We start from the raw sequence: 17,299 nt of genomic DNA on the forward strand, positions 1-17,299 counted from the left end.
CCGATAGAGAGGAACAGCACATCGCTGTAAGTCACTTACTGATACCATCATTCCCACCCTCAAAAGCCCGTTTTGTTAAACATGCACTTCTGAGAAACTTTGGAGAAAACACTTAGTCAGCACTTAGGGTTTTGTTGAGGTGATAATGGAAACACAGATAAAGAGGAAAACTTGCAAGCTTGTTTCTTTCTTCTTCTCTTGCTCTTCTACAATGGCCTCCTAAAAAAAAGTAATAAAACATTTTTGGTCAGTTACCATCCAAAAGATAATCCAAAACCCAAGAAACATTGATCATCATTTATCCCAAATACTGTTACTTCAATAAATTGTGGTAATTTGGTACCGTCATAAAAAAAAGAAGAAGAAGGAAAATGATAATGATTTTTAAAACAGTCAACCAATATGATAACAATATCTAGAAAACAGGACAGCCGATGGTCAATATAAAATCTACAGTTCAATTATCTAATTAAATTAAATAAACATTTTACTTTAATTAAATTAATATTTTGCTCTTAAATTTGACAAAAACTGGCAGTTACTGGCCAATGCGCAAAATCTTTACCTGACTAATATATTTCTGTCATTAATGGGAACTATGATTATCATAAATTTGAGTGAAATCACAACTTTATTTAAAAATAAAAAATTAAATATTTGTATTCAAACTGAACGATAAAATCTGGAATTTAGCATGATACTGATGAGACCCAAACAACATGTTTTCCTTGGGAAATCAGCACTAATAATGAAACATAAACCTCCCTTAACTGAATTAAAACTGGATGATCATTGAGAATTGAATCAAGGACAGATTGTTTATTTCAGTCTGTTGGATGTAGGAAACGCTCACTCTGATGCTATTGACGATGGCTGCCCCTTTACTCTCGGCCGCCTCTGGGTTCCCAATCAGGTAGTCCCACGCACAGAAGACACGCCAGCAGAAAGTGAAATTCTCGTCGGAGGTGCCGGCTAAACTCGTGCGGGAGTTTTTAGCCATTCTGATAGAAAACAGCATATGAAGTTGCATTATGGAACTAGTAAGCAGCTACTTTTCCAAGGAACACAAATAGAGCTTTTGCTAAAGAATTTCCATGCATGTATTTTGCATACCAGAGTTTATAAATGACGATGACTGCATACAAATAAACCACATGGCCTTAAATTACTTAAAAACATCATAAATGTAATCCAGGTCAACCAGATCTTTGGTAAACCAGCTTCAACAGAAAGTCCCCATTGATTATTTACAGTCATGGCTACGATTCTCAGGGAATGCATGAACTGAAAACACGTACAGCTTGAATGTGCTGCAAGTCTCATTTGGACCAAATGCATAAATGTGAATGCAAGTTAATCAGTGATTTCAAGCAAAGCATCTTTGTAGTGGTGATTACTTTCTTAACAAAGTGAAGAAGCTGTAGGCAAAAACTGCCATCCCGACCATAAAATAGGCCAAGGGTAGTCTGTAGCCAGCGCTGCCGATTTTACGCACATTGCCGTAGTAGCCGTAAAAAAGTACGGAGTATTGTAGATATCCCTGCAACACAGACATAGAAAAAAACACACAGTGTGGCAGATTGCAAAGCACAAATAAATCCATAAGTGATTAAATCCATAAGTTACACTGATAATATGTACAGCACATTGGTAAAGCAGTAAAAAAAAAAAGAGATAATAATCTTGCCCCCAACGACCAGATGGTGTCCAGGTCTTGTGCGGAGGTAAGGTGATCCTTGGGAATGGTCTTGCTGCGGGTGGTCCCAAATGGAGCGCCGGCCAGGAGCTGATTGGACAGATTGGAGAGACAGAGGGAATGATAGAGGACAACAGATCATACCCGAGCAGAAATTGCTTTGTGTCTCTGCACTGCGAGTGAAATAAATCTAACCATATTTTCAATTTCCAGGTCTAAAAATTTCCTTGTGGAGTTTTAATAAAAGATGTTGTCTACAAATAATGTATGAACCCACAGCATTTAAATATATGTGCATGCTTTCTGAAATAATAATAAAGGAGAATAATGTCATGTATAACGCTTAAAAGGCCAATTCACACTGCACCGGCAGACGCCGAACAACACTATAAGACATTTGGTTGGGTTTTGTAGGATCAGTGTGTTAACCCATTGGTTGGTGTGGTGGGCACTTGTTTTTACCAACTGAACAATTGTTGTTTGTTGGGTTGTAAAAAGTCTGATAAGTGATGTACTGTAATCTTATTACTTTAGCTTTTTGTAAGCTCTTTGTAAGCTCGTTTCCCGAACACGCACTAAGCGCTGCCAATCACAACACACTGGGCCAGCTAACCAATCACAGCACATTTCGTATTTCGGAAGGAGGGGCTTCATTCGAAAACAACATAATAAAATAATGCGTTTTTTTAACAATCAAGCATGAAAACACATTCTAGTCTTCAAGACACGTAAAGACTTGAAAAAATAAATCAAGACTTCGTAAAAGGGTATAATAGGACCACTTTAAAAGATCCTTTGATTTCCATGACACTTTAATTTATAAATGTTTATATCTGAACATATCTGTTATATCTGAGTTAGTATCAAGGTGAAACTCAAAAATTTTGAATATATCGTGCAAAAGATCCTTTGTAATTCAACTTAAAAGGTGAAACTAATATATTATATAGACTCATGCAGAGTGAGATATGTCAAGCCTTTATTTGTTATCATTTTGATGATTATGGCTTACAGCTATGAAAACGTACTCGGTTACTAACGTAACCTCGGTTCTCTCTAGAAGAGGGAACGAGTACTGCGTCGAAGAACGCTACGGGAAAGATATTTCTTTGTCGAGATTGAAGCCTAAAATTAATCCTTAATTTTGTAATATTGTAAAACGCTTTTCTGAAGCATACAACCTAGGCGGAGCAATACAGCTCACCCATTGGCTGCTCTGCCAGAAAAGCACAGCCTATGCGAGGCCAGAGACGCTGACCAATGAGGACGCTTCGCGCCCTTCTGCGTCACCTCCCGCCCAAACAGGCGTGGCCTAGGCCTATAAATACGAGCATAGCTGTCTAACACGCCGATTTTCGTCAATGAAGCGACGCAGCGCGGACACGCACGGCCATGAGACGCAGTACTCGTTCCCTCTTCTAGAGAGAACCGAGGTTACGTTAGTAACCGAGTACGTTCTCTTACGTAGAGTTCTCTCGTACTGCGTCGAAGAACGCTACGGGAACCCCATGTAAAACGCCGTGCGTGCTCTTGGACCGACACAGACACCTAAGGGCGCGCGCGCCCTGGTATACAAGTGCCTACCCCAAGAAGTATAGGGAGAGCGGCTAAATAGCATCATCCCTTTATAGTAGTGCCTCTTAAGGCATAATAGCATATATATGAAAATATAGATATATATGAGGGGTAATAGCATGCTCATGGGACACATTGTCAGTGAGTGATGCTTAAACATTGAAGTGACCTGGGCCGCATCGCGGGGCAGGAACACTTATACACGTAAAACATTGGAGTGACCTGGGCCGCATCGCGGGGCAGGGGACACTAATACATAGTCTTCTAGACCGAGAGCAGTTTAGCCTGCAACGCAGGAACCTCTAGGTTATAGAACCTAATAAATGTAGACGTGGAGGCCCAGCCTGCCGCCATACAGATATCTTGTAACGAGATTCCGCTATACCAAGCCCATGAAGAGGCCATGCCTCTCGTGGAATGTGCTCTGATGCCCAAAGGGCATTCCAAACCTCTAGATGCGTAGGCTAGCGCAATGGCGTCCACTACCCATCGAGACAGACTCTGTTTCGTCGCGGCTCGCCCCTTGGAGCGTCCGCTGAACGAAACAAAGAGCTGCTCCGTCTGTCGAAAAACAGCGGAGCGGGACACGTAAGCTCTTAATGCCCTGACCGGGCAAAGGGAGCTATTTCCGTCCTCTGAGGCCGGCAGGGCCGACAGGGAGATGACCTGAGCCCTGAACGGTGTGTTGAGGGACTTAGGCACGTACCCATGTTTCGGTTTCAATACGACTACGGAGTCGTTTGGCCCGAACTCCATACAAGAAGCTCTCACTGAGAGCGCTTGCAAGTCTCCCACACGCTTCACTGAAGCGAGAGCCAAAAGAAACACGGTCTTGAAAGACAGGTGTTTCATGTCAACTGAGTGAATAGGCTCGAAAGGGGCCCCTTTCATAGCGTTCAACACTGTAGAAAGGTCCCAAACGGGGACTGAGGGGGGCCTTGGAGGGTTTAACCTCCTGGCGCCTCTAAGGAAGCGGACCACCAGGTCGTTCCTGCCTAGTGAACGGCCAAGCGTTGGATTAACGAACGCTGATATGGCAGCCACATAGACTTTGAGCGTGGATGGGGTTCTTCCCTTATCCAATAGCTCTTGCAGGAAGGAGAGAACCTCCGGTTCTCCACACTGAAGTGGTGACAGACCTTGATCTGAACACCATCCAGAGAACACCGACCATTTGGAAGCGTAGAGTCGTCTAGTAGACGGAGCCCTAGCTTGCTCGATCGTGTCTAACACTCCTCTTGGGAGGTTAGCGGGTACCCGTTTATGGCCCATACGTGTAGGGACCAAAGCTCGGGGTGAGGATGCAGAATCGCGCCCTTGGCCTGTGAGAGGAGGTCTCTCCTCACTGGAATCGGCCACGGGGCAGTACTTTTCAGTCGCATCAAAGCTGGGAACCAGGTATGATTCGTCCAGTATGGAGCAACTAGTAGTACTGAGCATCCGCTCTCCTTGATACGCTCCAGCACTTGAGGCAGGAGCGAGACAGGAGGAAAAGCATAGAGCGGACGGCGGGGCCAGACTCTGGCCAGCGCGTTCGTGCTCTTCGAAAAGAATTCTGGGCAGTGAGCGTTTTCCTGGTTTGCAAACAGGTCTATTTCCGCTCTGCCGAACGTTTTCCACAGCAGACGCACTGTCTGTGTGTGTAGGGACCACTCTCCCGTAGGAACGTTGTTCCGTGAGAGTCTGTCCGGGCCTACGTTCAAATGGCCTGGCACGTGTATTGCTCTTAACGAGCGCAGGTTGTGCTGGGCCCACACCAGTATGCGTTCCGCTAACCTGAATAGGTTTCGGGACCTCAGGCCACCCTGGCGGTTTATGTAGGCTACTACCGACATGTTGTCCGAGCGGACCAGGACGTGGTGTCCTTTTATCCGGGGACAGAAGCGCCTCAGCGCAAAGTCCACCGCCATCATTTCCAGGCAGTTTATGTGCGGTAGTTTGGCTCGCTCTGCCCATTGGCCAAAGAGCGGTCTGCCGTCGAGCAGTGCTCCCCAGCCTGAGGTGGACGCGTCCGTGGACACCACCTTCAGGCTCGAGGAAGTCCCCAGGCTTACACCTGACCGGTACCAGTCTGACGCTCTCCATGGTGTCAGGGCTGAAATGCATTCCTGAGTGACCTTGAGGCGATAACGACCGTGTAACCATGCTCGGCGCGGTACGCGCGTTCTCAACCAGAACTGTAGTGGGCGCATGCGCAGCAGGCCCAACTGCAGCACTGTAGAGGCTGAGGCCATGAGGCCCAGCATTTTCTGAAATCTCCTGAGCGGCACTATGTGGCCGCTGCGGAAGGATTTCGCCATTTGCAGGGTATTTCGCCTGCGCTGTGATGACAGCCGTGCTGTCATAGACAGTGAGTTCAGATCCAGTCCTAAAAAGGAGATCCTTTGACTGGGAAACAGTGAACTTTTCTCCCAATTGACTCTCAGACCTAAGCACTCGAGGTGATCGAGTATTAGTGTCTTGTGGTGAGCGAGTTCTGACGGCGATTGAGCTAGAATCAGCCAATCGTCCAAATAGTTCAGAATTCGAACGCCTCGGAGTCTCAGGGGTGCCAGCGCCGCGTCCATGCACACTGTAAATGTACGAGGTGCTAGAGACAGGCCGAATGGCAGGACTGTGTACTGATATGCCCGGCCCTCGAAGGCGAATCTCAAAAATCGCCTGTGACGTGACGCAATTTGTATGTGAAAATACGCGTCTTTCAGATCTATCGCCATAAACCAGTCTCCTTGGCGAATTTGCGCGAGGATTTTTCTGGTCGTGAGCATTCTGAACTTCCGCTTTGTTAGCGTTTTGTTCAGACGCCTTAGATCTAAAATGGGTCTGAGACCCCCGTCTTTCTTCGGTACCAGGAAATATCTGCTGTACAGACCCCCTTCGCTCTGAGCTTGAGATAAAGGCTCTATGGCCCCTTTGCTCAATAGCTTCGCTATTTCGGCTCGAAGTAGATGTGCTACTTCTGTTTTTACCGTGGTTTCGACTTTTCCCGTGAAACGGGGAGGGCGTCGATGAAACTGTAGCGAATAGCCTCTTTTTATAGTCTCTAGCACCCATTCTGAGACCCCGGGGAGTCTTTCCCATGCATGTGCACGTGTGACTAGGGGTTGAATGTAATCTGGGCCCTGGTCGCGAAATGGCGGCGACACGAGAGCAACCGTGTGCTGTAACATGGACGCCGTGGCGTCTGAGGCGGGGGACATGTTTAACACAGTATGCGTCCCCCGCGCGCTCTGAGTTGAGAGAGAGCACGCGGGGCGAGCCTTACGGGGCACCTCGTTATGGTTGTGAATAAACGTGGGCGCTTGGTAGCGGGCACATTTATAACACCGGGGACACTGTGTTTGTGAACTGACTGACCGTTCGTTAGTTTCGTTTTTACAGAAACCGCGGAACGTGCAGTGTGTAGTGGTTGTGGGCACTGGATAGTGGGCACGCTCACTACATGTAAAGCACAACCGGCATGAGCCGATTTTATATGTGCAAACCCTGTGTTGAACGGGGCTGTGCTTGTGTGAATGAATGGGCACTGGGTGGGCATTGCAGTTACACACATTACACCATCGGCCTTGGCCGGAACACCAGAAATTAAACTCTTTTTTGGATTTATCTGGGTCGCCGTGAAAACGGCGTTTGTGTGCAGGCAAACGGGCTTTACGGCCGGTTTGTTGGCTGCTAAATACACTGGTACAAACACGGAACTTAGGGCTGTACAAGCGAAAATCTTTGGTGGAAGTCCGGCCGCAGCGGGACCCGAACACCGTCTTTTTCCTAGCAGGGCTAGGATGGCGCTGAGGCCTCGGGCTTGAGTGAGATCTTGGGCCGAGGACCACGCGGTGGCGGGCGGCGTCCGGCGGAGCGAGACCGTGGTCTCTCTCGGGCCTGTTGCTGCTGTGCTGGCGCGGCGGGCGCGGGACGCTGCTGAGTTCGGGCAGGCGGCTGTTTAGGGCGGCCTGTTGCGGAACTGGAGCGCTTTGGCAGGAAATGTCTCATGGCCTGCGAAGTCTTCTGTACCTCGGCGAATCGGTCCGCGAAGTCCTTCACGGAGGATCCGAAGAGGCCAGTCGGTGAAATGGGAGCGTCGAGGAACGCAGAGCGCTCCGACTCCGCCATTTCAGAGAGAGTCAGCCATAAATGTCTCTCGGAAACAGTAGCTGAGGCCATAATCCTGCCGATGGCGTGTGCGGCGGACTTTGTAGCGCGAAGAGCTAGGTCTGTGGCGCTACGTAAGTCCGGAACACTGATCGCGCCCGGGCCTTCCTCGTCTAGCTTGCAGAGGAGGTTAGCCTGGTGGATTTGGAGCACCGCCATGGTGTGCAGCGCCGATGCAGCTTGTCCGGCGGCGGAATACACGCGGCTGTTCAGAGCTGACGATGTGCGGCAAGCTTTAGATGGTAGGACTCCCTTAGCCCGCCGTCCAGCAGAGGGTGGGCAAAGGTGAGTCGCTACAGCCTCCTCGACCGGAGGGAGAGCGTGGTAGCCTCTGTCTCGAGCACCGTCCACTACGGAGAATGCTGGCGAGGCAGAAGTACGTACTCTGGCTGAAAAGGGCGCCTTCCACGATTTCGCTACCTCTTCGTGAAGCTCAGGAAGAAAGGGTGCGTGTCTGGAGGGGGGCGCAGCGCGGTCTCCAGAGAGGAAGCGGCCATCCAGCCGGTTGAGTGCAGGTTGTTCGGGCGTCGACCACTCGAGGCCGAGGCTCGATACGGCCTGTGTGAGCAGACGCATCAGCTCTGCTTCGATGCTGATCTTCCCTCCTCGACGTTCCGGAACGGCGGGGGAGGGGAGGTCCACAGAGCTCGCCCATCCCTCGCTCTCCGAAGCGAGAAGCGAACAGCAGTCGTCATCCCCCTCTGATACGGCTTGCTGGTCGTCATCCATAACGGACAAAGCGGCAGGCTGCGGCTGTTGTCCGTCGGTGAGCGACTCAAGCGACACGTTGAGAGGAGCTAGCGGCGGTGGCGGCGGCGAGCTCCTCATGGAGGGAGGTTCCGGGACCCGCTGAGCGCGGCGCTTCTTACGGCGCGGCGCTACAGGGGGCGGATGAGCAGCTTCGGCGAAAGATGCAAGGCGAGTCCGCAGAGTCGCGATTGGCATCATGTCGCAGTGATGGCAGCCGCCATCACCGAGAGCGAGAGCTGCATGTTCCTCGCCCAAGCAGGAAACACATAGTTCGTGGTGGTCCCCGTCGATGAGCGCGGCTCGGCAGGAGCCGCAGGAAACGCGAGACATCTTTAAAAAGACACTCGTTGCTCTTTTGTGAGGAAAAAATGTGTGCCGCGGTAGGCGAACACACACACAAAACACACACAAAACTGAAAGGATATTCCACGCCGGAGAAGCGCAGCAGGGAACGGCGGCTGAAGGCGGCGATGACCAGCGGCTTCAGGTAAGAGGCTCGTCCTGCTGAGGTGCTTGTTCCAAACGGCTGTGGCGGCTCGAATCAATCCAGCGATGCGTGCAGCTTCGTTGAATTTAAGAAAATCGGCGTGTTAGACAGCTATGCTCGTATTTATAGGCCTAGGCCACGCCTGTTTGGGCGGGAGGTGACGCAGAAGGGCGCGAAGCGTCCTCATTGGTCAGCGTCTCTGGCCTCGCATAGGCTGTGCTTTTCTGGCAGAGCAGCCAATGGGTGAGCTGTATTGCTCCGCCTAGGTTGTATGCTTCAGAAAAGCGTTTTACAATATTACAAAATTAAGGATTAATTTTAGGCTTCAATCTCGACAAAGAAATATCTTTCCCGTAGCGTTCTTCGACGCAGTACGAGAGAACTCTACGAAAGAGAACCCCAAATTCAAAATTAGAATATTGTGAAAAGGTTTTCAAAGCTGTAAGCCATAATCAATCAAAATTATAACAAATAAAGGCTTGAAATATCTCACTTTGCATGTAATGAGTCTATAAAATATATTAGTTTCACCTTTTAAGTTAAATTACTGAAATAAATGAACTTTTGCACGATATTCAAATTTTTCGAGTTTCACATGTATAGCTTATTCATTACTTTTAAGAATGAATGCAGTGCATACAAACCTCAGGCAGCACGATAAAGGCTCCAGTCATAATAGTGAGAACTATATTGATCCCAAACAGCCATCGTAGGAATATGAAGTAAGAGGCCACTCCTGATCCAAAATGACCTTCAAAAACAACATGCTGTTTAGTGTACATTTAATGCAGTATGGAGTTATTTCTACCTGATCTGACCCTTAAAATACTTGCGTATAAGGGTTGTATTGTTTCAGTCTAATTAAATATTTGACGTTAATAACACTACTTAATCTAGATTCCACATGGATGTACATTTTAGGTTACCTGACAAAGTATATTTTATACAGGGAATATGCATAAGGCCTAATATATTTCCAATATTAGAACTATTTTATCATTCATTTAAGTTATGTGATCAAATAACATTGTTTTTCCTTACACCTTGCAATATATGGATAACATTAATATTTATATCTGCAGACAATTAAACACATACTGTTTGTCAGGATACTAACTTTCAATCTTTTTAATCCTCATCTCCCAGGGAATGAACAGAACAACAATGTTGTAGAGGACTCTTGAAATCTTTTTCAGCAACTGCAAACAAACATTTATGATCACATGAGAACAAATACAACAGTTAGATAAAATTATAACACAAGCAAATGTTAGATTAGGATAGTTTGTAGACGGATGAATCCACAAGTAAAAGATTCAATGCTGAAAGACCTGTGAGACCCGAGTTCTCATGTATAAGGATAGTGAGATCATAATTTGTTAAATCAATGTGTACGGATATCTGATTTTCAATCTGCAATAAAAAGCCATCATCAGAATTAATAATTCACCATCAAATCCACTTGCTAAAAAGTCAATTAATTTTAATGGTGCTTGGGCAGCCTTGGCGAATGCCATTGGACATTTTAATTAAACCAGGCTATAACAACAGGCCATAAATTTGAGTGCAGCGTCTGTGAGAAGATGAGGAGCACCGCTGAACCAGAGACATGCAGAACCTTTACCGGAATCTCACAAACACACAGCTGATGAAAAAAAATGAAAGAAAGAAAAAAATGAGAGAAGCTATAAGATGAAAAAGACAAAAGCAGTTTAGACAGACAGACAGATAGATAGATAGATAGATAGATAGATAGATAGATAGATAGATAGATAGATAGATAGATAGATAGATAGATAGATAGATAGATAGATAGATAGATAGATAGATAGATAGATAGATAGACATGAAGACAGATAGACTTACATCAAGACAGACATATAGCAATATTTGCCTTAGCAAAAACCATGAATAATGCTGTAAGCAACATGCATATCTTGTTCAGATACTGTAAAAATGGTATACTACCAATACAAAAGGTGAACAAAAATCCTAATGAACAAATTCTGTAGATAAAAGGTCGCATAAAACGTACATCTGCCCCGGCTGCCTGGTAACCCCGTGTCCTGGTCAGTCTGCCCTCATATTTCAGAACAATCTCTCTGGCTTGCCTAAAACACACACAAACAAATACACTGCGCTTTAGCAATCTACAACATATCCTGGTATGGACTGACAGCTGTGGTTAGTTGTGTTAACATGAACACAAACACACTCTTTTATTAATGTTTGCCTTTCATAGATGTTTTACCCATTAAAGGTGTCAGTTCATTGGTTTCTTTATTAATAAAAATGAAAAACAAACCAACAAAAAAGAAAAAGAAAAGAAAGAAAAAAAGCCATAAATTCAATGGCAACATAATAGAAACATCAAACAAATACAGATTGAAAATTGATTTTGGGGGGTACTTTCTTCAGAAGGTGGGGGTGTATGCAATCATGGGCACTCACCCAAAGATGATGAGGACACTCGTAAAATGTAGCATGTATCTCTTCCATGAACCATCAGGCATAAACCTGCCAGTTATTGTAAGTAACTTCAAAGATAAATGTGCTAATAAAGTTCTTGGTTGGATAATCAGATTTTTTTTATATATTAGGGTGGACGCAAACGTTCAGAACCTCTGAAATAAATAAATAATAAAAGCGTTATGTTGGTAACTGACATTTGGAAATTTGATGTCCTGTGCTGTATAACATGCACTACTACTCCATTCCATCTAAAGCTATTTTAAACATTTGTATTTATACCAACATGGTAAACATTGTATTTTAAACAATAAAAGTAGATGTATTGTATTTTACACTGCTTTGGCATGGCTTTGCCAGATGCTTAGACTTTACCAGAAATAACCACAATGTGCTCTTGCTGTAACATTTGCGCATCCTTGACCCCCGCCCAAAGAAGCCTCAGTGATCGGTACCCAGTAAAAAGAGAAACTGCTGGTTAGGCTAATGAAACAATTACTCAGCCAATTTAGTTTGTTCTCCAGGCATCATGTTGTAAATATGGCGGCCGCTTTCAAGCAATGAAAGTTAATTGTTATTTACCTTACGGGTTTAATGCACAGATGCTTTCCTCGGCCATTATCATCAGTTTCAAACATTTTGAAATATCGTTTCTAAGTAGACTAATGGCTCTAATGGAGTCAAATAATAAACTTAAAAAGAAATAATGCTTATTTCTTTTCATTATTCCTACTTCTGTATCGAGCATCACAGGCTTTCCTGCAATCATGTCAACTGCTGTATAAACATTGGCCTCAGCTCAAAAATACCTTTACAGCACATTATACTGTATATCAAGAGCTTGAAACATTTTGGCCTTATAAATGCTGAACTTATAAATATTTTATCCTTTATATCTTGTACGATTTAAAATGTTCCACTAGAGAACAATACAACTTTAAGATCTGTAATAATTTTAATACATGATTAAATTCGGATGACATTTTCTTAACATATACTCGGCGGGGTCTTACTTAAGTACTTTTAGCTTGCGTCTTATTGGCCAGGGTTTGGTTTGGATGTTGGCGATGATTTCCTTCTGAAGCTGAATGTTCTGGAACATCTCCTCTGGATCATTACTCTCCACTCTCTCTCCATCCTTATCTTCATCATCAGATGGTCTGAAACACAACCGAAGATCGATAATCACTTTAATTAATCTTACAGTAACATTTGCAGCACATAATAAAACTGTTGCTTTATATGGTATGACAAAAGCACATTCAAAATATTAAAGTGGATGTAGAAACAATACATATACATACATCATACACACACACATAGTTCATTTTCATCTTATTTGTAATATTTCATGTTATAATTATAATATGACATTATTATTAAAGTAAATTATTACACTTTAAATAAACAAAATTATGGTCAAATGGAAAATTAATTCATTTTATTTGATGATAGTGCAAATGAGGTAAATGCACTCTTTGGAGGATGAAGGTGAAATAGATCCATAACCCTCCAACTGTATATACATAGTATAACCTGTTTATGTTGTATGTAGTTATATCTGTAAAATGATGACCAAAGTCACTTCATTTTTATTTTCTCTCATGTGCTTACATAAATCATACTGTATGTGAAGAAATGTGCACTGCATATACAAAGCAACATGCGATGTGCATCATTTTAATTCCTTGTATTATGGAAATCAAGACTCAAAATTATGAAAAAAATGATGGTATACAAGAATTTATACAGCTGAATTTATGTTAATTCTTAAAAATATAAATGTATATCGTTTTTGTACCAACACGTTTAGAAACTTTTAAAATAAATATTAGGCTCTGTTCCACTGCAAGGCATGAATATTCAAAGACTGAATTCTTTAGTCTACAAGTGTCATGTGTGATATAAGCCAATGCAATTTACAGTGGGGAAATTTGGTCAAAAAGCCAACTTACCCATTATCGTCCTGATATGAGGAATAAATCCTTCTGGAATTTTTTCTTATGCTCTTGTGCCGCTTGGAGGATATCAGGGGTCTGGTTATTGTTGCTGGTTCTGCCATTTCACTCATTTCCCAGTGTTAAAACTTTCTGCAGTCTTCAGTGAGCATGTGTCCCATCTGTAGGAGTTCTCCCGTGCCGGTGTTGCTGATGGGACTCTGAGGGGGGTGGGACATGAACGAGAAGTGCTACCTGCCCGATTGGGTCCTGCTGAAGTGCTGCATAAGCCCCTCCACCAGAGGAGTTTAAGCTCAGACAATCACTCCAATGACAGCTGTACTGGCTTCTTAAAGGGACAGCGCAAGAACTGCAACCTGGTGATGAATGCATGCTTCTGTGCAAAGTGATTCAAACAAGAGAATATATATATACAAACACTATTCTGAGACCTCTCTCTCTCAATATATAAAAAGTTAAACATCCAAATATTAAATTGATTTATTCTCATTTACTCACCTCCATGTTGTTCTTTCATCTATGAAACACAAAAGCAAAAAGTCAGAGCTTCTGCTTATCATACAATGACGAAGTGAATGATAGAGCTGAGCTCCATGGAACAAAAGCAAGCAGCATAAAATGACCATCACAGTATTTGTGTGCTATATTCTGATGCCATACAATAACATTTTGTAAAACGTACATATTTTTAAGTCATTATTCATTCAAAACAAGCAGCATAAAATCATAATTTTAGTAGTTCATATACTGCTTGTGTGCTATATTCTGATGACATACTGTACAATCCCATTGTGTATTTTTTAAGACTTTCATGTATGTTGAAGTACAGTAATTAGCCAGCTAACAGGGAACATTCTCAGAACTTAAGCTAACGCTGTAGCAGTTTTTTTTTTCATGACGTTTGGAACATTCAGAAATAACAAAACCTTAACAAAATGTTCTTGTTAGCTGGGTATTCAGTCATAACATTCCCCTCTGCAGTAGCTCTTAAATCTCATTTGTGGTCATGTTTAACCAAGTAACAACGTTGCAATCAAGAGACGAAATGAAATTAAGCCAAACTTTGCGTGATACATCTAAATATGACTCTTTTTTTTTATTGCACACCAAAACAAATGCTCCTATTCCTTTAAACAGCCTATTTTAAATTACATTTTCAAAGTCCCCCTACAGGAAACCCGCACACATACTAGATTTTCAATTTTTCTCTTGACAACAGTTAGTGTTCTGTTTTGTGATCGATCACTTTAATTTACTCTGGAGTTTTGTCTGAGCGGTAATAAACTGGCAGATAATATACCCAAAAAATGCACAATGAATTTTAAGTAGGCACACATGGGCGGATTTCCAGTTTTCCTTATAAAGAGACCTTAGAGTGCGCTGAAATTAACATCGTCACGTACAAGGAAAATAAACGCCCCCAATTGTGAAAGAAAAAAGGCCATAGCAGCTCAATATGATAATGTGCCATATGTAACTCTAGCTCACCGCTTTCCCTTTTCCATAAGCAGAAGTCTAATTTAGACTTTTATAGGGCACATCAGGAAAAAAGGCCTATTCCAGGAAAAAGCACTCGGCCCATGTAGAACACAAGGTGTTCTAAGGGCTACAGTTCTAAAGTGCTATTTTTAAGAGATTTATTGCCAAGCATGCTTGCATACACAAGAAATTGGTTTTGGTGACAGAAGCAGCTTCCAGTGCAAAGAGACAACAAAAGTACACAGACAGTAAAATTTAAATAAAGACGTGTAAATCAAATTGTATAGAATGGTAATAATTTTTTCCCACAGGAAAATTTAGGGAACAGTTTATGACTCTATTCTTTAAAGTTCAAAACACAGCAATTTGTAAAATATAAAAAGTATGGTAAAATGGAATTTGTGAGAAAAAAAGTGATAATTCAAGGAAACATGATGAATAAATAATTGTCCTAAGTAATTGTCTTTAGCACAGTAGCACAGCAGGGTGCAGGAACATGAAATCGTCTAACTATGACTTCTTGTTTCACAGGAGTTTAAATATGATGAAACAAACACCACATTCTTATAATGGGTCGTGGTTGGATCTTCCATCAGGACAATGATCCAAAAACAAACATCAAAATCATCACAAAAATGTGTCACTGAGCATGACCATCCCAGTCCCCAGTGAGGTGAACTAAAGATAATAATCAGAGGTGTGATCTTGGAAAAAGGTGGTTGCAAAAAGTATTTAATAAAGGGGTGCCAATAATGGCCAAAGTGTTTTGGAGAAAAGCATCATAATATGACCCCTCCCCCTTCTTGACATAGCGACAAGAATTAATTATAAATAATAAGCTATATTTAAACAAAAGTTTAAATAAAGTCAGCAGACAGCTAAACAATAACAGTGAGCACACAATTAATTCAATGCATGCAGGGAACCCATGAACACTTAACATTTCAACTCAACATGAACAAATATGACCGTAGACAATATACAGAGCTGTATAGTGGACTACTGGTGAGGTTTCTCAAATGTTCTAGCACTGAAAAAAGTATGATCTTCTTGTAGAAGCATAATACTTCAATACTGAAAATCTATTTATCTTAAATTTGTGCACATACAACTTTTTTGCCTCAAAGAGGTTATTGATCAATGACTACTACATGTGCACCAATAATCTGATTGTTTCCAATAATCACAGTAAGGAAGGACTTAAGATATTTACATGATACAAGCAAACCTCTTCGATCGTGCAATTTCCATTATTCTTATTATTCGCTAAGAATTGTGGTTATTTTTATTGCCATCATTTGTATACCCCAATGCATGGTTTTAATCAGATTAATACATTTTAATCTGCTTACATCAAATGCAAAACACATTTCTGTGGACAATACTGAACTTTTCTCGGTGACAAGCCTAGAATGTCTTCATTTCAATAGTTTTGACCATCAATATACTGCATTATATTGCGCAATTTTGACTAAATATCAAAATTATAATTGCATTATAAGGGGGCATGTGAAGAAAAGACCATTTTTTGAGAAATGTTGCTGCATTGCACTCTTTTGGATCTCTAAATGGATGTGATTTTATTAGCCACAGCACACTAAAAGTTGTGATAAAATGTGGTGCATGGGCATTGTTCAGTCCTATTGTTCAAGTGGAAATTAATTAAATAAATCCAGAGTGCCGTTTTAATGGGCCTTTGTTAATGTTCTTTCAATTGGTTCATTATCTTATTCTTTATAATGCTTGTGGACTTTTACATCAGTTAATATCAGGAATTATACATACATTTACTGTAATGCAAAAAGCGGTAGAAGTTACAAGTCATCCAAAAATACCTTTAAAAGCATCGATGTCCTCATTTATCAGAATCATATGTATTGAGCCATTTTGTTGTATTTTTCTCACAGCCGACTGTCTATATTGAGCCCTGAAACAAATGACAAATTACAGTCCCAGAGGTCAGGTTTCAACTTGACATTTAACCCAATAAAACAAATCAATGAGGTAAATCAATGATTGCATTTGAGCTGTCCTGAAACAGTAACGTAAATTGACCCCTTCCCAAACATACTGTAGCGTCAGTTATCATTCCAATCTTATTATGATATCAGTTATCATGCCAAGAAGAGTCAAATCAAGCTGAACAACAAACATACTTAGAACCATCATCTACTAGGCTATAAATTCATTTAGGAAACAATGATTACTATGGCTTTCTTACATTGGTTGTTCTTTTTGTTCTAGTTTCTAATTATTTGATAAGAAAGAAATTCCCGAAATTCTGCCCCAAAAAAAACACAAAAACAAATTAATTAATTAATTATGGAATACGTTGGAGGGAAGGACCAACCACAGATCAAGTTGGAGGTCACTCGCAATCATACAAACTCATTCTTCATTTCACTAAAACCAGAGTCCCATAGAGATTGGTCTTTATGAGAGGACAGTCCTAAAAAGAGAAAAGTCATTTGGATTGCAGGTAGAGTGTGTAGTTTAGCCATTGCTATAAATCTAAAAGACAATCAAGCCTGACCAAAGTGAATAGTCTGAGTTGTAATATACCAATGTCAATTCAAAAAGTAATTGCATGCCTCTCTGTAAATCCGACAAAGTTTTATCTGGTTTGCAGTAATGCAGTTCACATTGTCACATTGTCAAAGACCTTGCGGTGCAAAGAGAAGGACACTGAAGTCTATCTTTTATGCCTGTTACAGACTGTGCCATTTTAGCAATCAT

General features: G+C 42.3%; 1 protein-coding gene across 4 annotated transcripts in view; it reads right to left on the reverse strand.

Moving 5' to 3' along the window:
- The window catches only part of tmc3 (transmembrane channel like 3), a 30,505-nt gene extending 14,009 nt beyond the window's left edge, over positions 1 to 16,496 (reverse strand). For 2 of the 4 annotated variants that reach the window (XM_079605332.1, XM_079605331.1), the window contains exons 1-11: positions 16,399 to 16,496; positions 13,583 to 13,601; positions 13,082 to 13,460; positions 12,140 to 12,286; positions 10,693 to 10,768; positions 9,775 to 9,856; positions 9,302 to 9,408; positions 1,688 to 1,786; positions 1,398 to 1,540; positions 854 to 1,001; positions 176 to 219 (exon numbers count right to left, since the gene is read on the reverse strand). In XM_079605332.1, the coding sequence (XP_079461458.1) occupies positions 176 to 219; positions 854 to 1,001; positions 1,398 to 1,540; positions 1,688 to 1,786; positions 9,302 to 9,408; positions 9,775 to 9,856; positions 10,693 to 10,768; positions 12,140 to 12,286; positions 13,082 to 13,197 (962 nt within the window). In that variant the 5' untranslated portion in view covers positions 13,198 to 13,460; positions 13,583 to 13,601; positions 16,399 to 16,496. The other 2 variants (XM_079605333.1, XM_079605334.1) reach the window with 2 other exon arrangements.
- Between the last annotated feature and the right edge of the window lie 803 nt (positions 16,497 to 17,299).

Source organism: Phoxinus phoxinus (genome assembly GCF_949152265.1).
Source record: "Phoxinus phoxinus genome assembly, chromosome: 2".
Taxonomy (NCBI): domain Eukaryota; kingdom Metazoa; phylum Chordata; class Actinopteri; order Cypriniformes; family Leuciscidae; genus Phoxinus; species Phoxinus phoxinus.